Raw genomic sequence first — 25,037 nt, forward strand, 5'->3', positions numbered from 1 at the left:
GCAGGACATTGGATGTATTTTAAGGACTAACAGGGGGACTTGATTAGAGATGAGCAACTGGGACCCCAGCATGAGGCTGGAGTCTGGGAGTCTGTGAAGGGTCTGGGGAAGATGCAGCTGCTACAGCCTGGACCTGTCTATACCTGCCCCAAGAGGGAGGGCGGCAGGAGGACTTCCCAGAATGCCACGCAGCCAGCTTCAGGCCAGTCCCAGCCAGAGGGAAAGGAGGTGTGACTGGGAACTAGAACACTTGGGATTTAAGGAGGGTGGAGGCAGGGAGGAAGAGGTTGGTGAAGGGTGGCGGGACTGGAGTCTTGGAACAGTCGGGGAAGGGGGATTGAGGACTGGCATTCCTGGGTTCAGCAGGGAAGTGGGACTAGATGGCTAATTAAGGTACCAGAAGTTCAAGTTCCTGATTCTGGACTTCAGCAATCTCTTGCCTTTACCCCACTGATCTGGCTTGAAGAAAAGATGTCCCAGCTCAATGGCAAGAGAATGCTGGGGGTTCCAATACCTTGGTCTTGTTCTGATCCAGAGGCCCAGAGATCTCAGGGGACTGTGACCTTGCTGCCCAAATCTGGCCTTGGGAGAGAATGTAGGGGATCCTCCTTGCCAGTCAGAGGAGGTCCTCTTACTCCAGCTCCACACTGCTACCATGTTGTTCAACCCTAGTATCACAAAGCCTGCTTCTCCCCAGGCCCTGTTATCCATCCTACCTCCTGCACTGCCCCCCACCCTCAACTTTTTGGCCTCTTCCCATTTTTTCCCCTCCTTGGTGGACTCAGAACAAACAAGAATCAACAGTAGGTGTGGTTGATTGGTGATAGAGACCCCTTTGCCCTCCGCCTTGTCAACCCTCCCACACTGCCCCCGGGACTCTGAGTTAGGGAGGTCTCGGAAGAGGGGTTGCTTAACTTACCAAGGTGAGGTAGCTGGCTGGAGGGCGGGGTGACCTTGCAGGCAGCTAGGGGTGGGGGGTGGGGGGGCAGTGTGCGGGGTGAATTCATTATTGATGAGTCCTGCACCCCAGGCTACTAATGAGCCCAGGCCGGTTGCTCTAATTGATGTCAAGAAACTTGAGACCCCCAGATCAGCTTCCCGCCTGCCAGCTGCCTCTTCTGAGCCCCCTCCCCCTCCCTGCACCCCCAGCTGCTCTGTTCCCTTCTCTGGGCCTCCTTCCCATCTCTGCACAAACAGATGAGGAAAGGGCTCAGGCCTCCTAGCCCTCTACCCTCCTGTCCCTCTGGATGGCTCAAGTCTCAGGATGAGAGGCAGACATCCTCTGGAGGGGCTGGGAGATTTGGAAGGGGAAACAGACCAGAGCCTGAGAAGTACAGTTCAGGGGCAGGAAGGCAGGTGCTAGATGCAACCGTGGCCTTTCTGAGGCCAAGGAATTCCTTTCTCATATTGTATACCCTCAGAAGAGACCTTGTCACTCTGAAAATCAGTTACAGGCACTATATAGACACACCCATGACACCAGCCCAATACCCCACACAGCTCACTTCCCTTCCTCATTTCCTCCTGTCCCTGTAAGAAATCTCAGATCTGGCCCCTGGAATTTGGCTGAGGCCAATCCCACCCCTTCCCCAAGGAGGGGAATATGAGATTTCCTTCCTTGAGAATTCCCAGTGCCTTGTTATGCATCAGCTGCCATCCTTGGAAATACTGGGTGGCTCTTGGCCTTACTAGGTCTCTTCCTCCTTATCGGTCCCTCTTCATTTACAGGTTCTGGAAAGAAGTTCTGAGGTACAATTATCAAGAAGTCACAGATGGGAGTGTGCAGCAGCTTTGATCTCCCAGGAGAGATATGTTTAAGGTGATGCAGGAACTGCTAGGCAGAAGCCTAAGTTAATAAGAATAGCCTGGGTGGCGGAGGAAAGAGGAGATGGACTTCAGGCATTCCCCCGCCCAAAATTCCCATAAATTTGTGGCTATGGTGCCCTCTGGTGGCTGAATTCTGGTCTAGCATGACATGGCCATCTTTACCTCCAACATTAGAATTTCAGCACCCTCTCCTTCCTCTTGTGGCGCCGCATTAGGACTGGCCTTGGAAAGACAGAGGACCCCGAGGGGCTCCCTCACTTAGATTTCTCTTCAAAGACCTAAACCCTAGGGGTATGTTGGTTAAGAATGAGGGCTTTCACGGTCAGACAAGGCTGGATTCGACTCTGCTCTGGCACTCACTGGGTGACCTTGGGCAAGTTATATAACCTTTCTGGACCTCAATCTTCCCTTGTGTCAATGGGGTTAATTGTACCTACTTCACAGGATTATTGATAGAGAAATTAAATGAGATAACGTATGTAAACTATTTAACACCCTCTCTAACTACCAGTGTATAATGAGCAATAAAAACAAAACAAAAACCTAACTGGCTTTCTTCTGATTTCATTTTGTGGCTTTTTCTCTCAAGCCATTTCATTATTCTGATTTAGACAAGGCCAGGTGAGTCTTCCGGACCATCTTCCCCCACCTTCAACTTGGACCTCCTGCTTTGCATTCTTCCCTTAATGCTTAAACCCAAGGAGAAGGGGGATTCTTTTTCTTCTCTCTGGGAGGTGCTGGGAACCAGATCTGGTGGGGCTGGGTGATGGGGAGGAGTCAAGTCTTCTTTTCACCCCTTCCTTCATCTCTTTCATCTAAAACCCAAAAAGTAGTTCCATAGTTCCTGGGGGTCATACTCTTGACTCCAAGAGTGAACAGACATTTCCTATGCATCAAGCCATCTGGTTCCAGGATGGGTTTGGAAAGAGTAGGTTAGGACACAAATTCCAGCTCTGGTCAGTGGGGGCACCGGGCCGGGTTTATTGCACTTGCAACAGAGTTTAAATAAGTCCCGGATGTCCGGAGCTGAGGTGAGGGGAGGTTGGGAAGGGAGAAAGGGGCAGCGTCAGTGCAGCTAGTGGGCAGAACCCAAATCCCGCAGGCCCAGGACAGTGGGCTCCCCTTTTTCTGGGGGACTGGGAGGGCCTGCTCCTGGCCAGGCTGAGGTTCCAGATCTGTTACCATCATGGCCCCTTCAGGGTCCTGGGCAATTCCTGACTTCTCCCGAGTCAGAGGTGGATTGGGCCTCCAGGCTCAGGTCTGGAACAGGCTCAAATGTAGTCCTGGATCTGCCTGGTTAGTTTACCAACGTCTGAGTCTGGGTCCCAGATCAACCCCAGGCCCCAGGTTCGATCTGGCCCCATTAGAGTTCTGAATCCCCTTGGAGCTGGTTCTGAGCCAGCATGATCCTTGTTTGGGATCTGTCCTGAGCTGGGCCTGGGGCACCATCCACAGTTAGTGTTCCTTGTTGGCCCACCAGGGTGAGGGCTGTCCAGAGCTTCCAGGTCTCACTCCCCGGGTTCCAGGTTCTTAGCTGGGGGCTTCCTGTGGATCTCTGGCAAGACTGAGGATAGATCTTTGCAGGCTGGAGCTGGACAGGAAGTCCTGGTGGCACATCTGGCCCAGAGAACTGGGATCGGATTTCCCAGGGCTGGTTCCAAGTTGTTTTCAGGAAACTTTCTCCAAAATGCAAAGGCTACAGGGAGGCTGGGGCCTCTATCCCTGGATCTGAGTTCCCCTATCCATGAGGAGGGCATGTGTAAACGAGGGTCCTTCACAGTGCATGGGGGGAGGGGATCCCCAGCTCCTCAACTCCCGGCTCTGGCCCTTCAAGTATGTCTCTAGGCTGGGGAGAGGAGCTTCTCCCTGGCCCTCAGCACCTTCAGGAAGTGCCCAGCCCCCTCCCTGTCAGTAGACTGAGGGTGGGGGGACTGAGCCTTGAGGATTGGGAGTCTGGAATCGGGAGGAGTCAAGCATCAGAGGTGGCTGGTGGCTTGAGTTGAGCTTTTTCCATGGCGGTGCCGTATGGGAGGGAGCGTTTGAAGAATCCGAGCTAATTGAGGGGGTAAGGAGGGAGAGTTTAGATATTCTGGCTTCCATTTCTCCCCATATCTTATCCCAAGAGGAAATGAAGAGGATTCTAGTACTTCCAATCTCCGCATTTTGCAAAAGTGGCCTAAATCCTGGCTGTTAAGACTACCTCTCCAATAGGTCCAATGGGCCAGGAGGGCTAAAGCTGGGAGTGCTTTTGGTATAAGGGGTTCTTTCATCAGTGCTGTAAAATTGCCCCCAGTTAGGCCAGGGATGGCAATCAGATTTGAATTCAAGTTCTACGTCTGAATGCTTAGTAGTGGCTGCCTCTTGAGAAGGATTCTGAGACCACTTCCAGGGTACGGCCAATTAGTGACGGCTGCCATTAGTTTTGGGGGGAAGTGATAATAACACAAATGCCACATATTTGCCACTTGTGAGTGTCACTGATTTTGCAAGTCTAGGCAAACTTCTCAGCTTGAGTCAAGAGACTCTTTCTAAGCTAGGGGCTGTGGAATGAAGGGAAGGATCCTACAGGCAGGGTCAGGATAGCATGCACGTGGCCAGGGCAGAGGAGGGGGCATGTGGCTGGAGACCTGGTCTGGAGGTAGATGCTTGGGACTATGTTGGGTTAAGGGCAGAACCTGATGAGGGAGTGGCCAAGTCACAGGTAGGATGTGGCTGACCTTGTAGAGGATATAGATGAGCAGCCCTAGGAGCAGGAGGCCAATGAGGATGGCTAGGATAATGATCCACAGTGGGACGCTGTGGCTGCCTTCTGCCTTGGTCCACTGCACAGCCGTGGCCACCTAGGGAGCAAGTCAGGAGAGGTCACTGAAAAGCCATTAGTTCTCCCCACCCACCACTTGGCTCCCACTGGCTATCGGACCTAGACCACCTCTCACCTCCCAGGTTGGGCTAACAGAATTCTGAACTTCAAAATTTAAATACCCAAGATGTGCATTATTATCTTGTACTTTTGAGTCTTCACACCTGCTAATTTCCTCTCCCCAGAGAATATACCTTTCCTGACTGATTAGCCCCATAGTTCCTATTTATTCTTCAGGTCTCAGCTGAAACATTACTTCTTCCAGGCAGCCTTTCCTACACTGCAAGACTGAGTTTAAGTGTCCCTCTGATGTGTTCCCATAAATATCCTGGCACTTGTCACACTGTGTTCTCATTGCCCGCTAGCCTGTGAACTACAAGAGTGAAGAGACTCTGTTCATCTTGCTCATTGTTATATCCCCAGGACCCAGCACAGGCCCTGGCACACAGGAATGCTCAAGACATATTTTTTACAATAACAAGGCCAGCCCCCACCCCCATCCCCGTCCTTGTGCCAGGCCCAGTACTCTGAGCCTTAGCTTCCTTGGCCCAGACCTCTGGCCCAGGTTCACCTGAAGTTCCTTTCGGGGAAGCTGCTGGGGCAGGATTCGGTAGGGCATCTTCAAGGCTTCATATACAGCGTCACACTGCAGGCTAAATGGCTGGTGTTCCCGCTGTGGGTGGGGAAGAGGTGCTCAGGGCAGCCCCTCTTGGGATCTAGAGGACAGAGGGCTTCCCACGATCTGGCTCAGGTTGTGATCTTTCCCTATTCTGGACTCATTCTCTCCTGAATATCTGTGTTCCTTATATGAGATAACAAATGTGCAATTAAATACTTATAACTAAATAATGTATGATTAGATGGCTACATGTTCAGTAAAAAAAATTTTTTGAGTCATTAATGTGGGTCAAGCACCCAGGACACCGCCTGGCCCACAGCGTTTGCTCAATAAATGACTGCTCTTTACTATTCCTACATCTGCTTGCCTCTCCACTATGGATTCATCTTCCATCTGTTTTTTTTATCATTCTCTGCATGCTGGTCTCCCTCCAGTTCTCCCTTCTCTGCATGGGCCTGGAGAGGGAAGCTGTCACTCCCAGAGTGGCCACTAGGTGGCACAAAGGACACACAGCCTGGTCTAAACAAGGGTGAGGGAGGGGAGCTGGAGTGTCTGGGTCCCCTTCACCAAAGGAGGTGGCTGGGGCAGTAGGGAAAGGGAGGGTATGATCAGGCCGGCCTGAAAGTCAAGGGTCAGGGTGGAGGTAAGGCTCCCTCACTTGCAGGAAGGTCTTGGCCCAGACTCGGAAATGCAGTTGCAGACTTCGGCTTTCTTGTCGGTGCAGTGGCCCGAGCTCACAACGCAGCCTGAAACACTCCACCTCGGGGCATTTCTGGGAAGAAAGAAGAGGCTTGAATCCAGAGTTCTGCCCTTCCGGAGGCTCTAAGAACCCAAGTCCCAGTATGACTTACCAGGATCTGAGGTCCTGAGGAGGCCGGACTCCGGCCTGGAGCTTCCCGTCTTTGTAGCCGGTGGTGCTGGGAACCCTCTGGATCCAACTGGAAGAAGGAAGAGACCGTTAGCTGCCTCTTCCACCTCATCACAGCATCCAAGTCAGCCAGCAACTGGGTTCCAGAGCAGCTCCAACCTGCTCCCTCTCTCTCTCTTTCTCTTTTTTCTAAAGATTTTATTTATTTATTTGACAGAGAGAGAGAGAGCACAAGCAGGGGGAGTGGCGCAGAGCGAGAGGGAGAAGCAGGCTCCCCGCTGAGCAGGGAGCCCGATGTGGGGCTCTGGGGCTAGATCCCAGGACCTGGGATCATGACCTAAACTAAAGGCAGACGCTTAACTGACTTGAGCTACCCAGGCGCCCCTCCCCTTTCAATTTTAATTGTCTATTATTCTCTACTAAAACGTAAGCTCCATGAGAGTGGGGACCTTGTTAGTTTGGTTGAGTGAGATATTTCCTGAGCCTATAACAGTGTTCAGTATAGGACATTCATTTGCTTAAATGTTGCCAATGAGTAAACAAACTTTAAACCAGGCATTAGGGCCCAGGGAAACAGGTCTGAAGATGGCTTCCCAGAGAAGGTGGGACAGAGATGGGCCCTAGAAGTATGCCAGGGCGAGTAAGGGAAGGATATTTCAGGCAGTGTATAAAAGAGTTTTTCTCCCTCCACGGCCTTGAGGTGTCTATGGTTCTTCTGCCCCTCTTCCAGTCTTAGCTTCAGGCACTCCTTTGGGGTCTTCCAGGCCTCCAGTGACCTTCCCTAACCTCCCCAGCCGTGGGCCCTCCTCCCATATCAGTCTCCAGGCCTCTCACCTCCAGGTTCTGTGGGTTGGAGGGGTGACTGGTGGTGCAGTTGCCAAGTCCTGTCACCCTGGTCATGTAGAAAAGCTGCTGACCTTCCAGAGTCCGGGGACAGCTGAGCTCCAGCATGCCCTGGCTAATGGAGCTGGGGCCTTGGTTGATGAGCTGAGGAGAGGGGAACACAACCATCCTGAGAAGTAGGGAGGGCTTCTGCCCTCCTGAGACCGTGGGTCACCATGGCCCAGTATCCCCTGCTGCATGTCTCCTATCTCAGAGGTGAAGGAGGAAATCAATAGGTGCAGATGAAATACTTTCTAGCCCCTCCACTCCCAGCAGCCTGCCCTGAACCTAGCCCCTCTACCATTCCTCACCTCATAGACATGGTGGACAGCAGGGCCCACGTCTCCCTCCTCCTGAGGTTCGTCTCGGGGATGCCAGTCACTCACTGGGAATAGCACTGCCTCAGGTTTGGAGACACTAAGGAGGAGGGTGGTTTAGAGGACAGTGGAAGGGATCCTCTATGCATCCTTTCCTAGAAGTGTCCCCCCTCCCAGAAAGGCCCCAGTGTGCCTGGGCACTTACCCGTTAAGGGAGACCTGGGCGTGAGCCTCCACCGAGAGCCGGAAGGAAACCACTTCGCTTTGTGAGTTGTTGAGATTCTTGCTGCAGGATGGAGGAGAGACTGAGGCAGTGCTGGAGCCCAGCCAGGGAGAATGCCCCCCTGCACCAGGCTCCACCCCCTGCAACTCCCTACCTGAGAATCTGGAAGTCAAACTGGATGGTTTTCTTTGTGTCCCGGAGGTGAGGGACTGTGAACCGAAGTCCACCCCAGATCTGTGGGGCAAGGAGGGAGGACAAAGGATCCTGTTAGATTGGGCATTTGCCTCACCCCAATTCCAGCCCCCTTCCCTATTCCACAGCTGTGCTCTGGATAAGCTGGTCACTGCCCTCTCGGCTCCTCTCTCCTGTGCCAGACTTACACTCGCTCCTGCCTTCATGGGGTTGCCCAGGTCACACACCAGCAGGCGGCTCTGGTTGACAGCAGAGTAGTCACAACTCAGGCTGGAGAAGTTCTGGAGGTGGGGTGGGTATGGGTAAGGTTTTGGTGCCCCTCTGGCAGACCCCTCCCAAGCCAAGCCCGAGAGTCCCCTCTCACCCCTGGGTTTCTGACGAGTCCGGAGTACTCGGCCTCTGGAGGGGCTGTGACCCGAAGCTCGGCCTCATAGGCACCGCCCTCACCCACATTCTGGGCGTGGAAAGTTAGGTTCAGGGAATTCTTGTCGCCCAGGTACACGTGGTTCTGCTCCCTGGAGGGGAAACACAGGGTAAGGGACACTGGGAAATTAATCCCCAAACTAGGACAATGAGCCATAATAATAATACAATAATAATAGGTACCATTTACTGAGTTCCAACTCTATGGATAACTAGGCCAGATGATTTATTTTTTTTTTTAATATTTTATTTGTTTATTTGTCAGAGAGAGAGAGAGAGCACAAGCAGGGGGAGGGGCAGGCAGAGGGAGAAGCAGGCTCCCTGCTGAGGAAGGAGCCTGATGTGGGACTTGATTCTAGGACCCTGGGATCATGACCTGAGCCGAAGGCAGATGCTTAACCAACTGAGCCATCCAGGCGCCCCAAATTTTTATTTTATTTTTTATTTTTATTTTTTAAGATTTTAATTTATTTGTTAGAGAGAGAGAGAGAGAGAGAGCACAAGCAGAGGGTGCAGCAGGCAGAGGGAGAAGCAGGCTCCCCGCTGAGCAAGGAGCCCGAGGTGGGGCTTGAGTCTAGGACCCTAGGATCGCGAACTGAGCCGAAGGCAGATGCTTAACCAACTGAGCCACCCAGGCGTCCTCCTAACCAGATGCTTTATGTAGATTATTTCACTTAGTCCTTCCAAAAAGGCTGAGAAATTGATGCTATCATTCCTACTCTACAGATGAAGCTGAAGCTCAGAGAAGCTGAATAACTTCCTAAGGTCACACAGCTTGCTAGTATGTCCCTAGTCTATCTTTTCAGGTGCCAGGTGCTTCCAAACTCCACATGTCCTGCTATGAGATCTTAGCATCTGGAATCCCCCAGCTTGACGTTGGCCTTCACTTACCCAAACACTTCCAGCTGTAGGTCCGGCACACAGATGTTGTCTTCTCCACAGTCCAGCAAGATCTGAGCCTGCGGATCAGGATAGCATTGAGAGGGGGAGTTTAGACCTCCTCCTGGGCTGAAGGCTCCCCCCTCCAGGGCCCTGCCCCGGGTGCCCAGGGTTCTCTTCTCCCGGGTCTCATCTCTCACCCCTCTCCTCACCTTGTCCTCTATGCGGCTCTTGCTCTGGTAATGTAAGACTGGCCGGAGGCCATGGCTGTCCACAGGGGATTGGGGGTCCAGGGAGAAGTTGAGGGCGATATGAATCGGGGAGAGCTTGTCTCGGAACTCTGACTCATTCTGGGGGGGGTGGGGGAGGAGAGAGTTCACTGTGTCAGGGGACACATCTCTCTTTGTCCACTCAGGGCGCTCAAGAATCCAGGTGTCCAAATTTGACCATTCTCTTTACTTCCGAGGCCCCAACAGCCTGGTTCCCAGTTCCTCAGACAGAAGGACCCCTTTCCTCAGCCCACAAAGTCCCAAGCCTCTCTCTGGGATCTCCCAATCTCTTTTCTTTTTTTTTTTTCTTTTTTTTTTTTTTTTTTAGATTTTATTTACTTATTCATGAGAGACAGAGAGAGAAGCAGAGGGAGAAACAGGCTCCCAAGGAGCAGGAAGCCCGATGCGGGACTCGATCCCAGGACCTGGGATCATGACCTGAGCCGAAGGCAGACGCCCAACCATCTGAGCCACCCAGGCGCCCCCAATCTCTTTTCTTTCAAGACGGGCCCCAGTTCTATGTGACACCCTCCCTAGGCCAGTCTGTTCTCCGCCCTTGGGGCCATACCCTGAGGTAGATCTTCATCTCTCTGCAGTCCTCCCGAGCCCCATTCTGGATGAGCAGCGTCTGGGTCAGGGTTGCCTGTCTGGAGGCCAGGAACAGTGCCCGCCGTACGCCCCCCTTCTGCTTCTGCCAGTCCAACTGGAGCTCCACTGTGAAGCCTGCAGCCAGGGACATATGTTCAGGAGAATCTGTCTCTCCCTCCTAACCTATTCAGAGAGAAGGGAGGTGCCAAAGTCCCCGGCCCCTCCATCCCCTATCCCAAGGCCTACGAGATTCAGGCAGTTTCCCTCACCAATGGAGTCAGGAACATGTTTTCCAGAAGCATTGAGGCAGAAGCTAAGGTTGATGCTGGAGGAAGACCAAGAGGAAAGCTGGTGTATCCAATGAACAGGCATCCCATCCTCCACCTACCTCCCAGACAGACCCGGACTGGGACACCTGCATTTGTCCCCTACCACAGACTTGGTTTCTCTGCCCACTCCCAGGCACAGACTGAGGTATTTCAGACACCTTCCCTGTCAACTCCTGGGCCCCAGCTCACCAAGCCACAGGGTTCCCCTCCAAGCTGCAGCTGCGCTCCTCTGGGTTGAACATGGCAGGGAAGATGGTGAGGGAGGCACTGGTAGAGACAATGGGGCGGCCCCTGCCAAGAGTGGATATGGGGTCAATAGAACTAAGACTTTGCTGGAATCTGGGCACAGGAAGCTGATGTGCAAGCCCCAGGTAGCCGGTGTCCTTTGCACACTTTCCCAACCTCAGCCCTAATGAGAAATTCCCCAGTTCCTACTTTTCTTTTCCCAGGCTGCCCCCCTCGAATTCATACCTGTACACCACAGCCTTGTCCACACCGAAGGACCCCACAATCAGATCTGCAAGAAGTCAAGAAACTACCCCTTACAGCAAGCCCCAAATCAAGATCCTTCCTTCCTAATCCTCTTCTAGGGCATTGCTCCAAGGAGGCAAGAGTGAGGGAACAGCGCCATCTGGTGGCATTATTCTAGAACTGTACCCAGGAGCTCAGGAAAGTGCGGAGGAGGAGGGGGAGAGGTCTGTGACCTGGAGAATTCTAAGGTGAAAGGGGCCTCAGCCACTACTCACCAGGGTATCCGTTGCCATCCAGGTCTCGGCCTCCTCGAAGCGCAGAACCAAAGAAGTCCGGCGTGTGGCCAGCTGCCCACAGGGGCAGCAGAACCTGGGATGGCTTAGAGCCCAGCCCCCCTGGACCCCCAGGGAATATAAACACTACTCCCTGCTGGGTCTCTCCACCAAAGGGAGCTCCAATGGCTACATCTGCAAGACACACAACACACACCAGTCAGAGGACCGGGAAGGCAGGAGTCTGAATCTCTTACCACCAGATCCCAGAACCCAGGATCCTCTCTTTCCCATCTGTCATTCCCAGTTTTCTAATCTCTTCAAGTCCCAAGACCTAGACATCAGGATTAAAGTTTACACCACCTCCTTGGGGAGTCACTGGGGGTCTGAGTATCTTCGCTGACAGCCACCGTCTCCCCAAATTCCTTCTGACTCAGGTCCCAGACGCCTCAGCTCCTGGGGCCCATGGCACTTACCATTGTAGCCATCCTGGTCCAGGTCCCCCAGGGGCGTCAAGGAGCTGCCAAATCGGCCAAACTCATCATGGCCGGTGAGGGTCAGGGCAGGTGTGGCCTCCATGCCAGTTGGGTGCTGCAGGTAGACATAGACCCTGCCCACCTCCTGAGGCTGCCCATCAGCGGTCCGCTCCATGAGCAGAGGTGCCCCCACCAGCAAGTCATCCAGCCTGAGGGGAGGGGGGAAAACCTAGGTGTCCTGATACCCTGCCTTGCCACTTCCCCTCCCCAGGCCCACTGCCAGGAAATCCCAGGCATCCTGGATCCCAGGCTCCCTCCCACCCAACCCAGAAGACTTGAGGTCTTTAGCTCTCAGCTCTCTCCTTGCTTCTGAGCAAGGGGAAGGCAGGCACTGGGGGAGAATCCAGAGAAAAAGCCTGGAGAAAAATCTTCCTTGTATTTATCTGTCCCACTCCCACTCTTCAGTCCTGGATCTGGGAAGGGCATCGTGCTGGGCCCCTTTACCACTACTCACCCGTCCCCGTTGATGTCTGTGGCAGCCACTGCATAGCCGAAGTAGGAGGCCATCTGAGGTAGGGGTCGACAAAAGTCAGCACTGGGTCAGAACTAGGGGGGTCACTCGACAAGATCAACAGGAACTGTTGGGGGAGGTCAGAGACTCCAGGGAGCCTGAAAAGTTGGGCTGAGCTTACTGGGTTAGGGCTGGGACTTGGTTGGCAGAGGGCCAAGCTGGGTCGTGTGTGGGGGTGTCCTCACCTGTTCCCCTGAGAAGTTGTAGAGGGATTGGACATCTGAGCCATTAAGGATGGTGACCTGGGGATGACGAGATACACCCATTGGTCGTGGATTCCCAGACCATCCCATGGGTGGAGGACAAATGGGTATGGGATTCCCCGGGGGGAGGCATTTGTTAGAGACACAGACCACTTGTCTCCTAATTCCCTCCAGGCTTTGCTTTCGTGTTCCCATCTCTATGCCAGGTGGCTCCACTACATGGCAACGTCACTAGTTTTCTCCGTATCACTGATCAACTACTGACGGACTTTATATTTATCTGTCCGTTGTCCATCTCTACCCACTAGAATGTAAGATCAGTGAGGGCAGGAGTTTGGGTTTGTTCTTTGCTTTCTCCCCGAAGCCTGAAGTAGTGCTTCAATAGTGCAGCAGACCATAATCATTAGTTGAATGATGAATGCAAGCTGAGACCTCAGTCATTCCTCATCCCCCAGCCCTCCCAAACCACCAGCACTCCTGGCTCCCCTCTGTCCGCGCTTAGCCACTGGCCCTTGACTCCTTGCCCTCTTCCTCACTCTCACTGCTATTCCTCTGGTGTGAGTCCTCTCCCAGGACTGCGGGACGGCCCCCTGGCTGCCCCCGCTCCCACCCCCCGCCGCCTCTTGGCACCCTGCCTCTGCTGCAGCAGATGGACTGATGGTCCCAGAGCGGATCCAGGAGGGACACTTCTGGCTTGGAAATCCACAGGGATTCCCTGGAGCCATTGCCCAAATTCTCAACTTCTTGGCCTCTTCTGAGGCCCTGGAGAATCTGGCCCCAACCTATCTGTTTTTCTTCAACCTTTCCTTATTCTCCTCATCTTCAATCAGCCCACGAGTCTGCTACAATGGCCTGACTTTCTTTTCCTCTTCTTCCATGCTTTTCATGCTCCTGTCCCAGATGCCCTCTTGCCTCATCTCCAAGGATCCTTCACAGAACCTTCTCTGATCCGTTCGTTCCTCAACTAAACTGCTATATCCTTTTTTTTTTTTAAGATTTTATTTATTTATTTATTTATTTGAGAGAGAGCGCACAAGCAGGGGGAGCAGCAGAGGGAGAGGGAGAAGCAGGCTCCCCGCCGAGCAGGGAACCCGATGTGGGGCTTGATCCCAGGACCCTGGGATCATGAGTGGGCAGAGCCTGCTGCACCGAGGGGTGCAGGAAGTTGCTGCACCCGAGATTATAACTGTACCTGTGTCTTATCTTACATCTTCGATTAGAAGCACCTTATGAGATGGGGTACAGTGTCTTATTCATCTTCTCATCTCTTACCTTGCCCTAATAAATGCTGTCAATTGAATGAACTCTTGTGGCATTCTTATCTATGTCCTTTTTAAAGCACTTGTCACGGTCTAATAATAACAGCTACCAGTTGTACACTGCCTAAGAGTTCACTAAGTACTTTCACTGGCATTATCTCATTTCATCCTTACAAGAGCCTTGTGAGGTCAGAACTATTATTATCCCATTATACAGAGAAGAATGAGGCTCAGAGAGGCTAAGTAGGTTTAAGGATTTTATGGAATGAAGTGGGGTATGAATAAATAACAGAATGATTCATCCAGAGTAAGCGCCAGTACTTGAACCCAGGTCTGCCTCCCAAGCCCGTGTTCTGATCCACTTTTTGAACCCTCACAAACTGCTGTGCATATGGTTCTTTGTGATTAGCCAGGGGAGGGGAAGGGAAGGGAGGGAGGGAGGGAGGGAGGGAGGGTCAAGCTTCGTCTTACATAACCATAGGTGAGGTTCCCTTTGGGCACGCCAGCAATAAAGTCTGCAAAGTGAAGAGAAGGTTGTGGGTTAAGCGTGGGGAAAGGGGCATCAGACCAGAATGGGGTCTCGGTTCCTGTAGCCCCAGGTCCTGGGTCTCCTCCATCCATCCCTCTCCCTTGGACCCAGCCTGGGGGACACACTCACCTTCTGTGTCGTCACCACTGAATTCACCCACAGCCACAGAGTATCCTGGGGACAGGGTGAGTGGATATTAGTACTTCTGTGGGGACCCCTCTGCTGTGGCCCATCCTCCAGTTTCTTCCCCACCCCTACTGGGCCTTCATATGCAGCCTGCACACAAGTATGGCAGAGGGACTGGGGATGCCTGAGTGGGAGAAGAGAAGTGGGGGGAGTTGGGGCAAGAGCACCTGAGGTTCTCTCCCTGTAGATCCCCCCCCATCGCTCACTCACCCAGGTAACTGTCATCGTAAATGGAACTGGCCTGGCGGGTCTGCAGCTGCCCCTGCACCAGGTTGATCAGGTACTCAGGGTAATAGGATTCTGCAATCTGTTCCTGGGTGGCAGACAGGATCTGGCCTGGGGAAGGGGACGAGGAGTTGGATGGACGGAGGAGGAGGTGGCAAGGAGGGGGGCACTGGGAGCCGACGGGGTGGCATTGCAGAAGTCTGGTTCAGGGAAGAGAAGCGTGTGGAGGGTGGAGGAAAAGGATACATACATCTCAAGGAAGGGAGAGGAGAATCGGGATGGGGGCAGAAGAGGGAAGGATGGTGATGTCAGGCAGGAAGAGGGACGAGAGGCTGTGTGCCAGGGGACAAAGAGACAGCAGAGGAAGGACTTACCTTGCCAGAAATAGCTCCCTGGTCCACCCAGGACCACACGCCCAGTCTATAGGGGGAAGGAGAGGAGTCCACATCTGGTCCTGACTCCCGTGTGACGCCACCCACAGCCACTTCCCTCCCAGACCACCCTCTCACCTTGGTGAACTCAGCACTGAAGCCCCCTTGGCAGTAACCCTGTCCTGCTGCCCAGCTGAAATCTGTGAGGGGGAGAAGGTGGTGGGAAGGAGCCCAGCACAGATGGGTCTCGCAGGAAAGGAGAGAGAGCTTGGGGAGGGGGGGGAGGGGGCATCAGAGAAAGGACCTCCCTGGACCTGACAGTGATCAGAAAGGCTAACTGGGGTGGGGTGAGGACTCAAAGAGTGAGGGCAGACGTGGGGCACATGCCCCCTCTTGCCCTACCTGAGCGGCAAGGTGCATACTCCAGAATTCGGGTGAAATTGCCTGTGGAGAGGTAGCAGGTGCCCACGGGGTCGCTCAGCGGCTCCTTCTCTGTGCGCCAGCTGTATAGAGGAGCACAGGCCTGGCAGGGCCCGGGAGGAGGGGGCTTCAGGTCAGTCCGACGGGGCCTCTCCTCTCTCCCTCCGTGGGAGAGGGCCTGTGCTGCACTATATTCAACCACTGCCCATCCCCTAGTCGCCACACCACTGAGCCTGCCGGGCCCTCACCAAGATGGAGGAGCCGTGGGCTCGAACTGTTGCTCCGAACCACTGCAAGGACTTGTACTCCACAGGCTCCTGTCCCTCTGGGCTGGACACTAAGGACTCCAGGATCCGAGAGCCTTGGAGAAGTGAGAAAGGCAGTCATGCTGGGCTGTGGATGGCTGATCCCTCGAGCGGACCTCACCCCCGGCCTGGGAGCGCCCAGGCACTTGCAAACCTCGAGCTCCATGACTCACTCGGACGAGTGGGAAAGGGTCTTTAGGGTCTGCTTTGTGCAGCCTGACTCACCCCTTCCCCAGACACACGTATGCGTGTGCGCACACACACACACGCACATGCACACGCACAGAACCTAGGCTTTCTAGAGCTGCCTTCTCCTCATCCCCATGCCTCCTCACCTGGCTGGGACAGGGATGCCTGCGATAAGGGGGAGGCAGGAGGGTGGTGGGGAAGAAAGGCTATTTCCCTCGAGGGTGGTCCTCTGGCTCCACTTCTCTGTACCTGGGTCTGTGTCTCTAACAGCACCTTGTTCCATCCCCTTTCTTATCTGGGTTTCTGTCCCCTTATGTCTCTCTCTCTCTCTCTCTCCCTTCATTTGTCTGTCTAAGTCTTATCTCTGCCCTCTATAGGACGGTTTTTTTCTTTCCTTTGATTCTCATGTCTTTCAAGTTAAAAAAAAAAAAAAAAGTCAGTCTGTTTCATGATCTTCTCCCTGCCCCTGCCATTGTCTCCATCTTTTTATCTCTCCTCTTTTTGTCCCCTCACCCCAGTCTTTATCTCTGGAGTCAGACTGTTCAAGTTCATGTCCCTTATCCACCATATACTACTAGCTGCATGACCTTGGACAAGTTACTTGACCTCCGTTTTCTCATCTATGAGATGGGAATAATACCTCACCCTGGGGTTGAAAAGATTAAGCAAGTTAAGGTATGCAAAGTGCTCGCAACAGTGAGCAAGTGCTCTGAATGTGTCAGCCGTTACTTCTGTCTATCTGTCTATCTCTCGGTCTGTCTCCCGGTGCCTCGCTCCCATTCACCTCTGCATCTACTCCAGACCTGGAGCTCCTTGCCCGCAGTGGTTTCATCACGCACCAGTCCCCGCAGCACCGGCACAGTGCCTGCCATGCACTGTCACTTAGTCAGTGCTTAGTTGGATGCACTGAAAAGTCTGTGTGACTCTCCCTGTCTTTGTCTGTGTTACTGCCCCGGCCTCCCAGAGTTGTGGGTGATTCAGGGGAAATGAGAGCCACATGTTTCTGAATCATGCCCGCCCTCCTTGGGCTGGGCTGGACTGGGAACGTGGTATGAGTGCCACGGGGAGCCGCTGCGCCGCTGCCCCACGGCGCTGGAGCTCAGAGCGCCGGAGCACGGCACGTGGCCACAGAACGGGGGCCGGCTCCACCCCTCGCTCTGGGCGCCGCAGGGCCCGCCCCCACACTGTCGCACCACCCCCAGTCACTTTCTGAGCTTCCCAGCCTATCCAAGGGGGTTACCTTTACTGTCAAATTCAATGGGTGTGCACTGTACCGGGCTGGCGCCCCAGGGACAGAGGTAGACAGCACCACCCTGCAGCACTCCCGGCTGGCTGGTGTTAGCCTTGGGCGCTCCCACCAGCACGCTGACCCTGTGGAGGGGAAAGGAGAGGTGGTTCAGAATGACTGCTAGCTCTCCTCCAGTCTCCCCCAGCCTTCTGGGCCAGGGGCTGGCGGGGGGTGGGGGTGGGGTGGGGTAGATGCCCCCTGGGTTGTATTTAGATCCCAGAAGATGCCACAGATGCCAGAGGCACAGGCTGGAGTCAGGTGGTCCCCATGTGCCGCTGTCACTAACACAACCACCCCCCTTCACCATCTTCCCTTGTTATTAGAGAGGAGGACGAGAGTCAGTTCTGGGAAGGGAACAGGAGCCAGAGGGCCTGGACCCCAGCTTCTCCGTCTCCCCTGTGGATTGCCAGGATTGGACACGCAGCCCCTGGAGCTCCAGGGTCCTCTCACCTAACCTCTACCCTCTTGTCCCAAGCCAAAGCCCTTCTCTGGGCCAAGACCCAGGCATCCGGCTGCCCAGCCTTGGGGCGTGTAGGAGGAAAATGTGAGTCTTGGAAATCAGTCAGTAGAAGTGGAGAGAGGAGCTTGGAGGATGGTGAAGACAGATTCCCTTGGGCTTGGGCCTGCCTGCCCCTGGGCTCTGGGGTAGACCTCCCCATCTTGGCTAGGTTTCTGCTCAGCCCTGAACCCCTTCCCCACACACCATCCCTAGGAGTCTGAATTCAGATCTTGCTCTACTGGGTCTTGATTCTGAACATGGTGCTTTGAGACAATGAGGAGGAAAGTTGCCTTTGCTGGGGGGTCCTATGTAACGGGGTGGGGTCATGGTTAAGGTCCTGGACAATCTTTCCTGCCTTCGGCTCTGCCTCTACCACAGTCTTTGAGGTCCCTTGGCTCCAAGGCCTCTGTGTAGCCATCAGCCCTGTTGGTTTTCTCCTCCAGGGTCTCCCACAAGGACTGCATCTGGCAGCCTGGGGCAACTGGACCCAGCCCCTGGGCCAGTGTCCCTGCCAGGCTGGCCTCTATTCTCCTCCCATATCTGCTCTGGCACTGCTTCTCAGTCTCTCTGTCTCTTTGCCCCTGTGACTACTTGCCTTCTTCGTTTCGGTTTTTTGAGTCATCTGTCCCTCTCTCCATCTCAGATCTTGGGTTCTTCCATCTCTACTGGTTTCTGGCCTCTTTTAGCTTTCAACATTCCCTGTACCATCTTTTCCCTGATATTTGGGTATGTTCCCTAGCCTTCCTTACCAGGAAAGAGCCCAAGTGGGTAAGTATGGTAGAGGTCCCAAAAGCTAAGGGTGTCTTCCAAGAGGACCAGGTGGGGCAGGGGTGAGAGGGGTGGGGTTCAAGAAGAACAGGGGATGGGGAGAATAAGGCGGCAGGGCCACGGGACTGAAGTGGGGAGTGTGGAGTGGGCAGGGAGGGCTGGAGGATGAGAACAGAGGAGGGAGAAGGCAGGGTCCAGAGGAATAGGAGGGGGCCAGGGAGGGAGAGTTCCTGGAGTGAAGGGGGGTGGGGTGTGAGCCCTGGTTACCCTGGGGACAGGAAATGTTTACTGCCTGTGGCTTCCTGTCTGTTTCCAACCTCTCACTTCTCCGTTTGTCTCCCACCCGCTGGCCTGGCCCGGGGCCCCACCCCTCTCACTCAGGCATTACATCCAGTTGGGGGGTGGGAGCTGGCTACTTGGAAGGCACAGTGATCCAGTCAGTTGCCAGGCCCAGTAGGTGAGGCTGGTGGGGGGCAGAGGCTGCACTGTCCCAGGACTGGGTGAGGAGAGAGGGGTGCAAGCCTCCTTTAGCAGGCGCAGCTCCAGAGAATAGCTGTGGTACAGGAGGCAGTGAAAAGAGCACTGGACTAGGAGTCAGGAGCTCTGGGTCAGGCTCTAGCTCAGTGTGGACTTGGGCGATACCGTTTCCCTCTCTCTCTAGGTGAAGAGGTTGAATAGTTTACCTGAGAGTCTCCTGGAGCTCTCCATTTCCAGGAGGGCACAAGGCGGCAGCCAAGAGACCCTGCTCCCACTCCGAGTTTTCCAACAACCCCTGCTCTTGATGATGAACTGAGCCCAAGGGCTCTTAGGATGGCTTGGAGAAGAAGCTTGGAGTTTGGCAGGGTTGGAAGGTGAGTGAGGCCTCACAAAGCCTGTGAAGCCCACAGGCTCATGGGCTGGGGGGCATATACGTTGTGGCTGTGCGAGAGATCAGGAGATCTGGCAAGCAGGCAAGGGACACAGACCCAGACCCCCACCCCGTGACTGATACCTGCGGTTGCAGTGGCCCTTGCATCCCAATAAATAGCGCCCTTCCCCAGGTGCCAAGCAAAGTGCCTGGTGTCAGGGTAGCCCCATCACATAGTCTATCCTTGTTCCCCCACTCCTAGTTCTTGCTTCCTAAATCCTGCAGCAGTTGGGCCCTCTTAGGGGTCCACGAAGGTAACAATGGAGGGACCTTGGGCTATTTTCAATATTTCAGAAAGCCTAATGGAAATCATGCATTCACCTGATAAGGTGGCTGGGCTAATTAAAACCTCAAGTGTATTTGCTTTTGGCTAAAATTATATCAACATTTGGGGAAGCTGGTTATCACGTATTGGTCAGAAGCTCTGATTGGCAGCTATAGCTGTCTTCTTGTTCTAACTTCTAGTTGATAAAAAACAGGAAAAAGGAATTAATTATGCCTTACTAAATGCAGTTTGGTAGATAAACTCTTCTAAAATGTGGAGTTCACGGGAAGAAATAATTGCCATAATTACTTTTGAAGCCTCAGCTCCCCGAAATTCTAGAGTTGGCTCGTGGAGACACAGGCTACCACAGCTTCGAGGTGCCACTAGTTTGAAGACTGTCCTGTAGATGCCTCAGGCCAGCCACATGGAAGTTTGGGGAGGCCCGTTTGGTCCTGACAGTCCTCCCCATCTTCTTTTAGAGCAACCTTTTTTCCCGGTTTTATATAGAATGCTCTGGTAAGCCATCGTTTGAATTTAAACAAAAATAAAGGAAATAAAGAAAAAGTTTTACTTAAAAAATTGCTGACCTAGTCCCATGTTCTCATTTTACAGATGGGAAAACTAAGTCCCAGAGAGGTTAAGTAACATGTCCAAGGTCACTCAGAATCCTTCCTGACACAAGGACCAGAAGCTAAGAACCCTCTTTCCTAGGCCAGTGTTCTGGTCTACCCTGCTGCCAACTTATCCCCTTCTCTCCCCTCTACTATCTCCCCAGCCAGGCTTCTGATTAACCAAGTTCCTGTTCAATACATGGTTACTGTTTGACTCTGTTGGCCTGGCAAGGTCGGGGGTGGGGAGTAGCAAGTGGACCAGGGCCCAGCTCCTGCAGGTCCTACCGCTGCCCTGGCCAGGTCAGAGGAAGACATTCTAGATCCCCCAGTGTATTCCCAAGAGAAATGCCCGGCTGGCTGGCGGGGAAGAGTCGCCTCCACTTGTGGCAGCGCCCGGTACCAGAACGGAAGAAGGAGCCGGGCTAAGAAGTCTGGATGCCTTTCCAGCTTGTGACCTGGGCCAAGTCACTTCTCTCCAAAGCTCTGGATTCTCTCCCCATAAAATGACGGGTTGCCCTTGAATGGTCCCTAAGCCAATTTCTATGATTCCTGAAGTTTCCGTTTATATGTATATATAAAACGACACAGTAGTGTTTCCTATACCTAATGCAAGGGTTTTTGTTAACAATCCAATGGAAAAATTGATAGGACAGTGCTAAGGAATGTGAAGGACCATTATTACTATCACTACTAGAAGCAAAGTAAGAAATGGGGAAAAAGTTAGACAAAGAACCAGGTGATAATCCAGGGAGGAGAAAACCAGAGATAGAAAACAGCTACCCTGGAAAAATCCTGCCTCCCATGTACTGATCACCCTCTCTGGACCAGGTGGTTTTGTATCTATTGTCTCACTCAGTCCTCAGAACAGCCTCATCCATTAGGTGTCTGATTTTCATGAAACACCAGGAAACACGGAGCAAAAGTAACTCGCCCCAGGTCACACAAAGAACAAAGTGGTGGGGCCAGGATGCACCCCCAGCACTGTCTGACTCCAAGCATGGCCCTTTCTTACCATGTAACCGCTCTCGGCCTCACCCTGCCCTTTGATGCTGTCTCAGTGCCCCTGTGAGAGATGTTTCAGGGACAACACGAACACTGAGGCCTGCCCTCTCCAGCGATGGCCCCAGGTTGGGAGCGACTTTTGTCCCCTGTGGGCAGGAGGGGGTTGAAGGCCCAGCTGTGGTGGGAGGGAGGTCACTGGGGAGGTGGACTGTTCAGAGCCCTACTCTAAGGGTGTATCGTAAGAGAAAATGAGAGGGGGGGAGTGCAAGTTGGACACCTGGGTTCTCTTGGGAGGAGTGACGAGCAGAGGGGGTGGAGGAGGCATGAGAAGGTTGGGTCCTGGTTGAGAAGACTGCTTTAGGGACTATAGGATCAGCCCAGGGGCCAGACACCTAGGGAATGGGAGTGTGTGAAAGTCCAGATGTTTTAAAGGAGTCTTTTAAAAGGGAGATGACACTTTGGCTAGGTGGGCGTGGGGGTGGGCTGTGAGGAAGGTTAAGAGCCAGACCACTGGATTTACCCTGATACGGGGCCAGATCCCATCCCCTCCCTGCCTCCCTCTTCTCTACTCCATTAGGGTTGTGGTAAGCAGTTTGAGGGGGCCTGGGGGAGGCCAGGCCTGGCAGAGGCTCCAGGCCAGGGTGATGCAATGGGGTTTGGGCAGGAGGCCAGGGGGGTGGGGTGGGGGTTGGGTGGGGACCTTGAATAGCGCAGAACCAACAGCTGGGGCCTAACCATCTTTCTTTTTTCCCATTTCAGACAAAGGAGAAATTTGCTGCCCCCCCCCCAATGAATTAGCTAGATTAACCCCTTTTCTCCAAAAACTAAAGAAAATGAGTAGAGCTAAGTTAAATGTATCATGTATAAAAACAGCTCACCTCTGACAGAGGTCCTATCAAACCCCGAGACACTAGGGGTTGGGGTGGTGGTGGTCGGCACCAGTGGGAAGCCCAGTGCCCAGAGACGAGGAGAAGGAGGATTTCCCAGTTATTGTGGAGGATCAGGAATCTGAAACTGGGAGTCCCTGGCTTGGCCCAGGAGCAGCTACCTTCTCTTGCTTCCCAACCCCCCACATTTAAACAAATACCCTTGTTCCAATGTTGCCTCAGCTCTAACTCCGGTTTCCCAAGTCTGTGGGATCCCCACTATCCAGGCACTCAGGGTCCGGTCTGCTTGTCACCCTGCTGAGCTGGGAATGAGGACCCTCCTTTGAGACTTCCCCAGTCCTTGATGTCCTGTGTTATGACGCTCTTGGGCCCAGCGAGCCCGCGTCTCCCCAGCTTCCGACCCCAGCCCTGGAGTCCGGTCTCAGTTCAGCTCCAGCCTACAAGCTACAGGAAATCGGCATTTCTCTTCCTCCCAAGAGCTAGAGGAAGAGGGAAACCGCCCACCCCCCTTCACGCGCGCACACACACACCCCTCCCGACACATCCGAGCACCCGCCCTTGGCCAAGCCCGCCCCAGCGCTGGCGCCCCCAGGGCCCGGGTCCCGGGACTCTCCCCAACTTCTCGGGTCCCCTCGTCCGAACGGAGATTGGGGGTGGAGGGCGGAGTAGGAGCCCGAGGAGAAAGGGGAGGGAGCCGCCATCCCCCTCCCGGGTCTTACCCAGTCTGAGCGGAGGGGGGGAGGGGAGGATGAAGCTGGTCCCCATTTAACCTCCGGACCCCCTCAGTCCCCGACTTCCCTCTTGCTACACACAGCTCATTCTGCTTCGACCCGTCTTCCTTCCGCACAATGGCCCTCAGGGGTCCCAAGGTCCCCCAGGGCTCCAAAAAGCCCTTCCCGGCCTCCGCGCCCCCTCTCGCCAGCATCCGCCTCGGGTCCCGGCAGCTCACAGATCTCAGCCAGAGACCCGCTGCTCTCGGTTCGCGCGTCCTCCTTTCCCTTTGCCCCGAGACCCTTGCCCAGACCTCTCCAGCTTCCAGCTTCGTGTGCTCTCCCCACCCCACACATGTCTCCCCACTGATCTCAAACTCCAGGCGCCCACTCCGCGCCGGCCACTGTCCCCTCCCTACTCCCGCGCGGGCCCCCAACTCCAGCCCTAGTCCTTCCAAACTCCGCCTCCCAAACTCAAGCCTTGGTCCCCTCCATACTCCAGCCGCGCCCCCAGTCTCCAACCCCCCACCCCCCATCCCGCCGCCAACTCTCCTTACTCACCCGTCTGATCCCGGCCGGTAAAACTCCACCGAGAAGCCGAAGAAGGAGCCCGGGGGCCCAGAGAGCACAGCTGGGGCCTCGGCGTCTAAGTTGAAGCCCCCGACCCTGGGTGGCGGCTGCAGCAGCAGCAGCGGCGGCAGCAGCAGCAGCAGCAGCAGCGGGGGTCGGCGCCGGGGGCCCCAGCGCAGCTGCACGGCGTGGAGAGGGAACCCTGGTGCCCGGCTCCCCATAGCGCCCGCTCTTCCCTGTCCTGGGGCCACCGACCCGGAGCCGCTTCCTAAACCTCCCAGAGGCGAATGACTCAACGCGGGGAGGAGTTTGCCAAACTCCCGGCTGAGCCCTCGCCCCGCCTGCCGGGGGGGCGGGCGGGGGGGCATTCCTGGGTCCTTGGAACGCTGAGCCCGTGCCCCCCACCCCGAAGGGGCGTGGGGGGGGCCCCCGCACCTCTCCACTCCCCTCTCCCTAGCCCCAGCTGGAGGCCGGTTGTCTGGACTGGGTCAGACTGAGCGGGTTTGGGCTCTTCCCCCTCCTCTCTGCTTTCGCCTCCTTCCTCCCCCTCCTTTCCAGATGTACAACGTAAACGCTCGGAAAAGGAGTCGGAAAAAGGGAGCGGAGAATTTCCTAATGAGGAAAGGAATCACCTCTGGAAGGAGGAGGGAGCCTGTATATGGGTGTGGGGGTCTCCCTCATTCCTTCGGGAAGGAGACTTTGGGGTCTAAAGAGATAGGAGACACCTCTGGCATCTAGCCAACTGGGATTCCCCCTTGCCTTCCGGGGCCACCGGGTGCCTGGGTTCCGGCCAGCTGGATTTGGGATTCAGGAGTTCAGGTACAGAGCCCGCCCAGGCAGCCTGATCTGATGGAAGATCTGCCTGCGGCTCCTCTAGTTCTCCTGCCCCCTCACCCCCTCCCTCCAAGCTGCTAGAATTGAAAACCCAGGAGTTTGGGATCACTCACCAGGTGATTCTGTTCCAGGTCACCCCCTTCTTGGTTGTAGGGTATGGAAACCTCTGTTGAGACCCTCCCTAGAATCTGGCAGTTGACCAAGAGCCTGGGAGTGGTTGGGAGGGGGGGTGCTTTGGCCCCTCAGTGTCTTCTTGATCAAACTGGCCAGATTCCTACAAACTTGAAGATTTGTAGAGTGGGGTAGGGTGGTGGTGGTGTCTTGCAAAGGGACCCAACCTTTAGGTTGGGTCTGGGAGCTGGAACCCAGGACCCCACTATCCCCTGATCCCCTGTGGATGTAGAGGAAAGGACTCTTTAGCAAGGGAAGGCAGTGACCCCCTGCCCACCCCTTCCCCCAGCCCTGGCTCTGTGTGATGAGATCACCTTTCAGGATTCTAGTCTTTATCTTAGTCTGGGGGAGGGGGACCAAGGGGCCTAGATTCTCTCCTAACCTTTCCTTCCCAGCCCCCTTCCTGCCTTTTTTCCCCCAGGACTTCTCCCCCTTCCAGAATAATAATCCCCCAAATCAAACCCCGCCCCTTCTCTTCCCCAGGCCCCTGCCCCACTCTGGCCTGGGGTACTCAGAATGAAAGTGCCCCAGAATCAATGCTTTTTCCTTCCACACGGAGTCTTCCTCCTCATTCTGCTACTCTCCTTCCTGTCCCAAATCACCCAGCTGTTTTTTAAAAAGCCCCTCTCCAGAGCCAGTGCAGCCCAAGGGAGAGGCCAGCTGGTCAGACTGTGGGGTGATGCTGGCCCCCATCCCACTCTCACATCTGTAGGTCCTGAGCCTTTCTTAGGTGAGGAACCCAAGGAATCTCTGGGTCAGAATCTAAGCATGC

General features: G+C 54.6%; 1 protein-coding gene across 1 annotated transcript; it reads right to left on the reverse strand.

The window, feature by feature from the left end:
- Window positions 1-2,779: 2,779 nt before the first annotated feature.
- ITGA5 (integrin subunit alpha 5) lies at window positions 2,780-23,643 on the reverse strand. The gene is made up of 30 exons (XM_028125474.2): window positions 23,252-23,643; window positions 16,994-17,124; window positions 15,508-15,620; window positions 15,242-15,362; window positions 14,978-15,039; window positions 14,843-14,888; window positions 14,454-14,579; window positions 14,187-14,231; window positions 14,000-14,043; window positions 12,252-12,308; window positions 12,010-12,062; window positions 11,496-11,704; window positions 11,023-11,214; window positions 10,748-10,793; window positions 10,466-10,567; window positions 10,217-10,272; window positions 9,928-10,082; window positions 9,303-9,440; window positions 9,103-9,170; window positions 8,153-8,303; window positions 7,977-8,069; window positions 7,751-7,830; window positions 7,579-7,659; window positions 7,368-7,473; window positions 7,009-7,161; window positions 6,158-6,244; window positions 5,965-6,078; window positions 5,259-5,360; window positions 4,545-4,667; window positions 2,780-3,880 (listed from the first exon to the last, which is right to left on the reverse strand). Exons 1-30 carry the CDS (start codon window positions 23,626-23,628, stop codon window positions 3,797-3,799), a joined length of 3,315 nt encoding a protein of 1,104 aa, XP_027981275.2. The 5' UTR covers window positions 23,629-23,643; the 3' UTR covers window positions 2,780-3,796.
- Window positions 23,644-25,037: the final 1,394 nt, after the last annotated feature.

Source organism: Eumetopias jubatus, unplaced genomic scaffold, assembly GCF_037043125.1.
Source record: "Eumetopias jubatus isolate StellerSeaLion01/CBP00866 unplaced genomic scaffold, mEumJub1_p1.0 scaffold_8, whole genome shotgun sequence".
NCBI classification, from domain to species: domain Eukaryota; kingdom Metazoa; phylum Chordata; class Mammalia; order Carnivora; family Otariidae; genus Eumetopias; species Eumetopias jubatus.

What these genes read in the sequence shown, in the direction of transcription:
- ITGA5 (XM_028125474.2), bottom strand. Translation starts at nt 23,628, where the DNA reads ATGCCCCCCCGCCCGCCCCCCCGGCAGGCGGGGCGAGGGCTCAGCCGG. An exon ending in GTATGCACCTTGCCGCTCAG is followed by an intron (nt 15,040 to 15,241) that starts GTAGGGCAAGAG and finishes TCCCCCTCACAG; the next exon opens with ATTTCAGCTGGGCAGCAGGA. An exon ending in TTACGATGACAGTTACCTGG is followed by an intron (nt 14,232 to 14,453) that starts GTGAGTGAGCGA and finishes CCCTGTCCCCAG; the next exon opens with GATACTCTGTGGCTGTGGGT.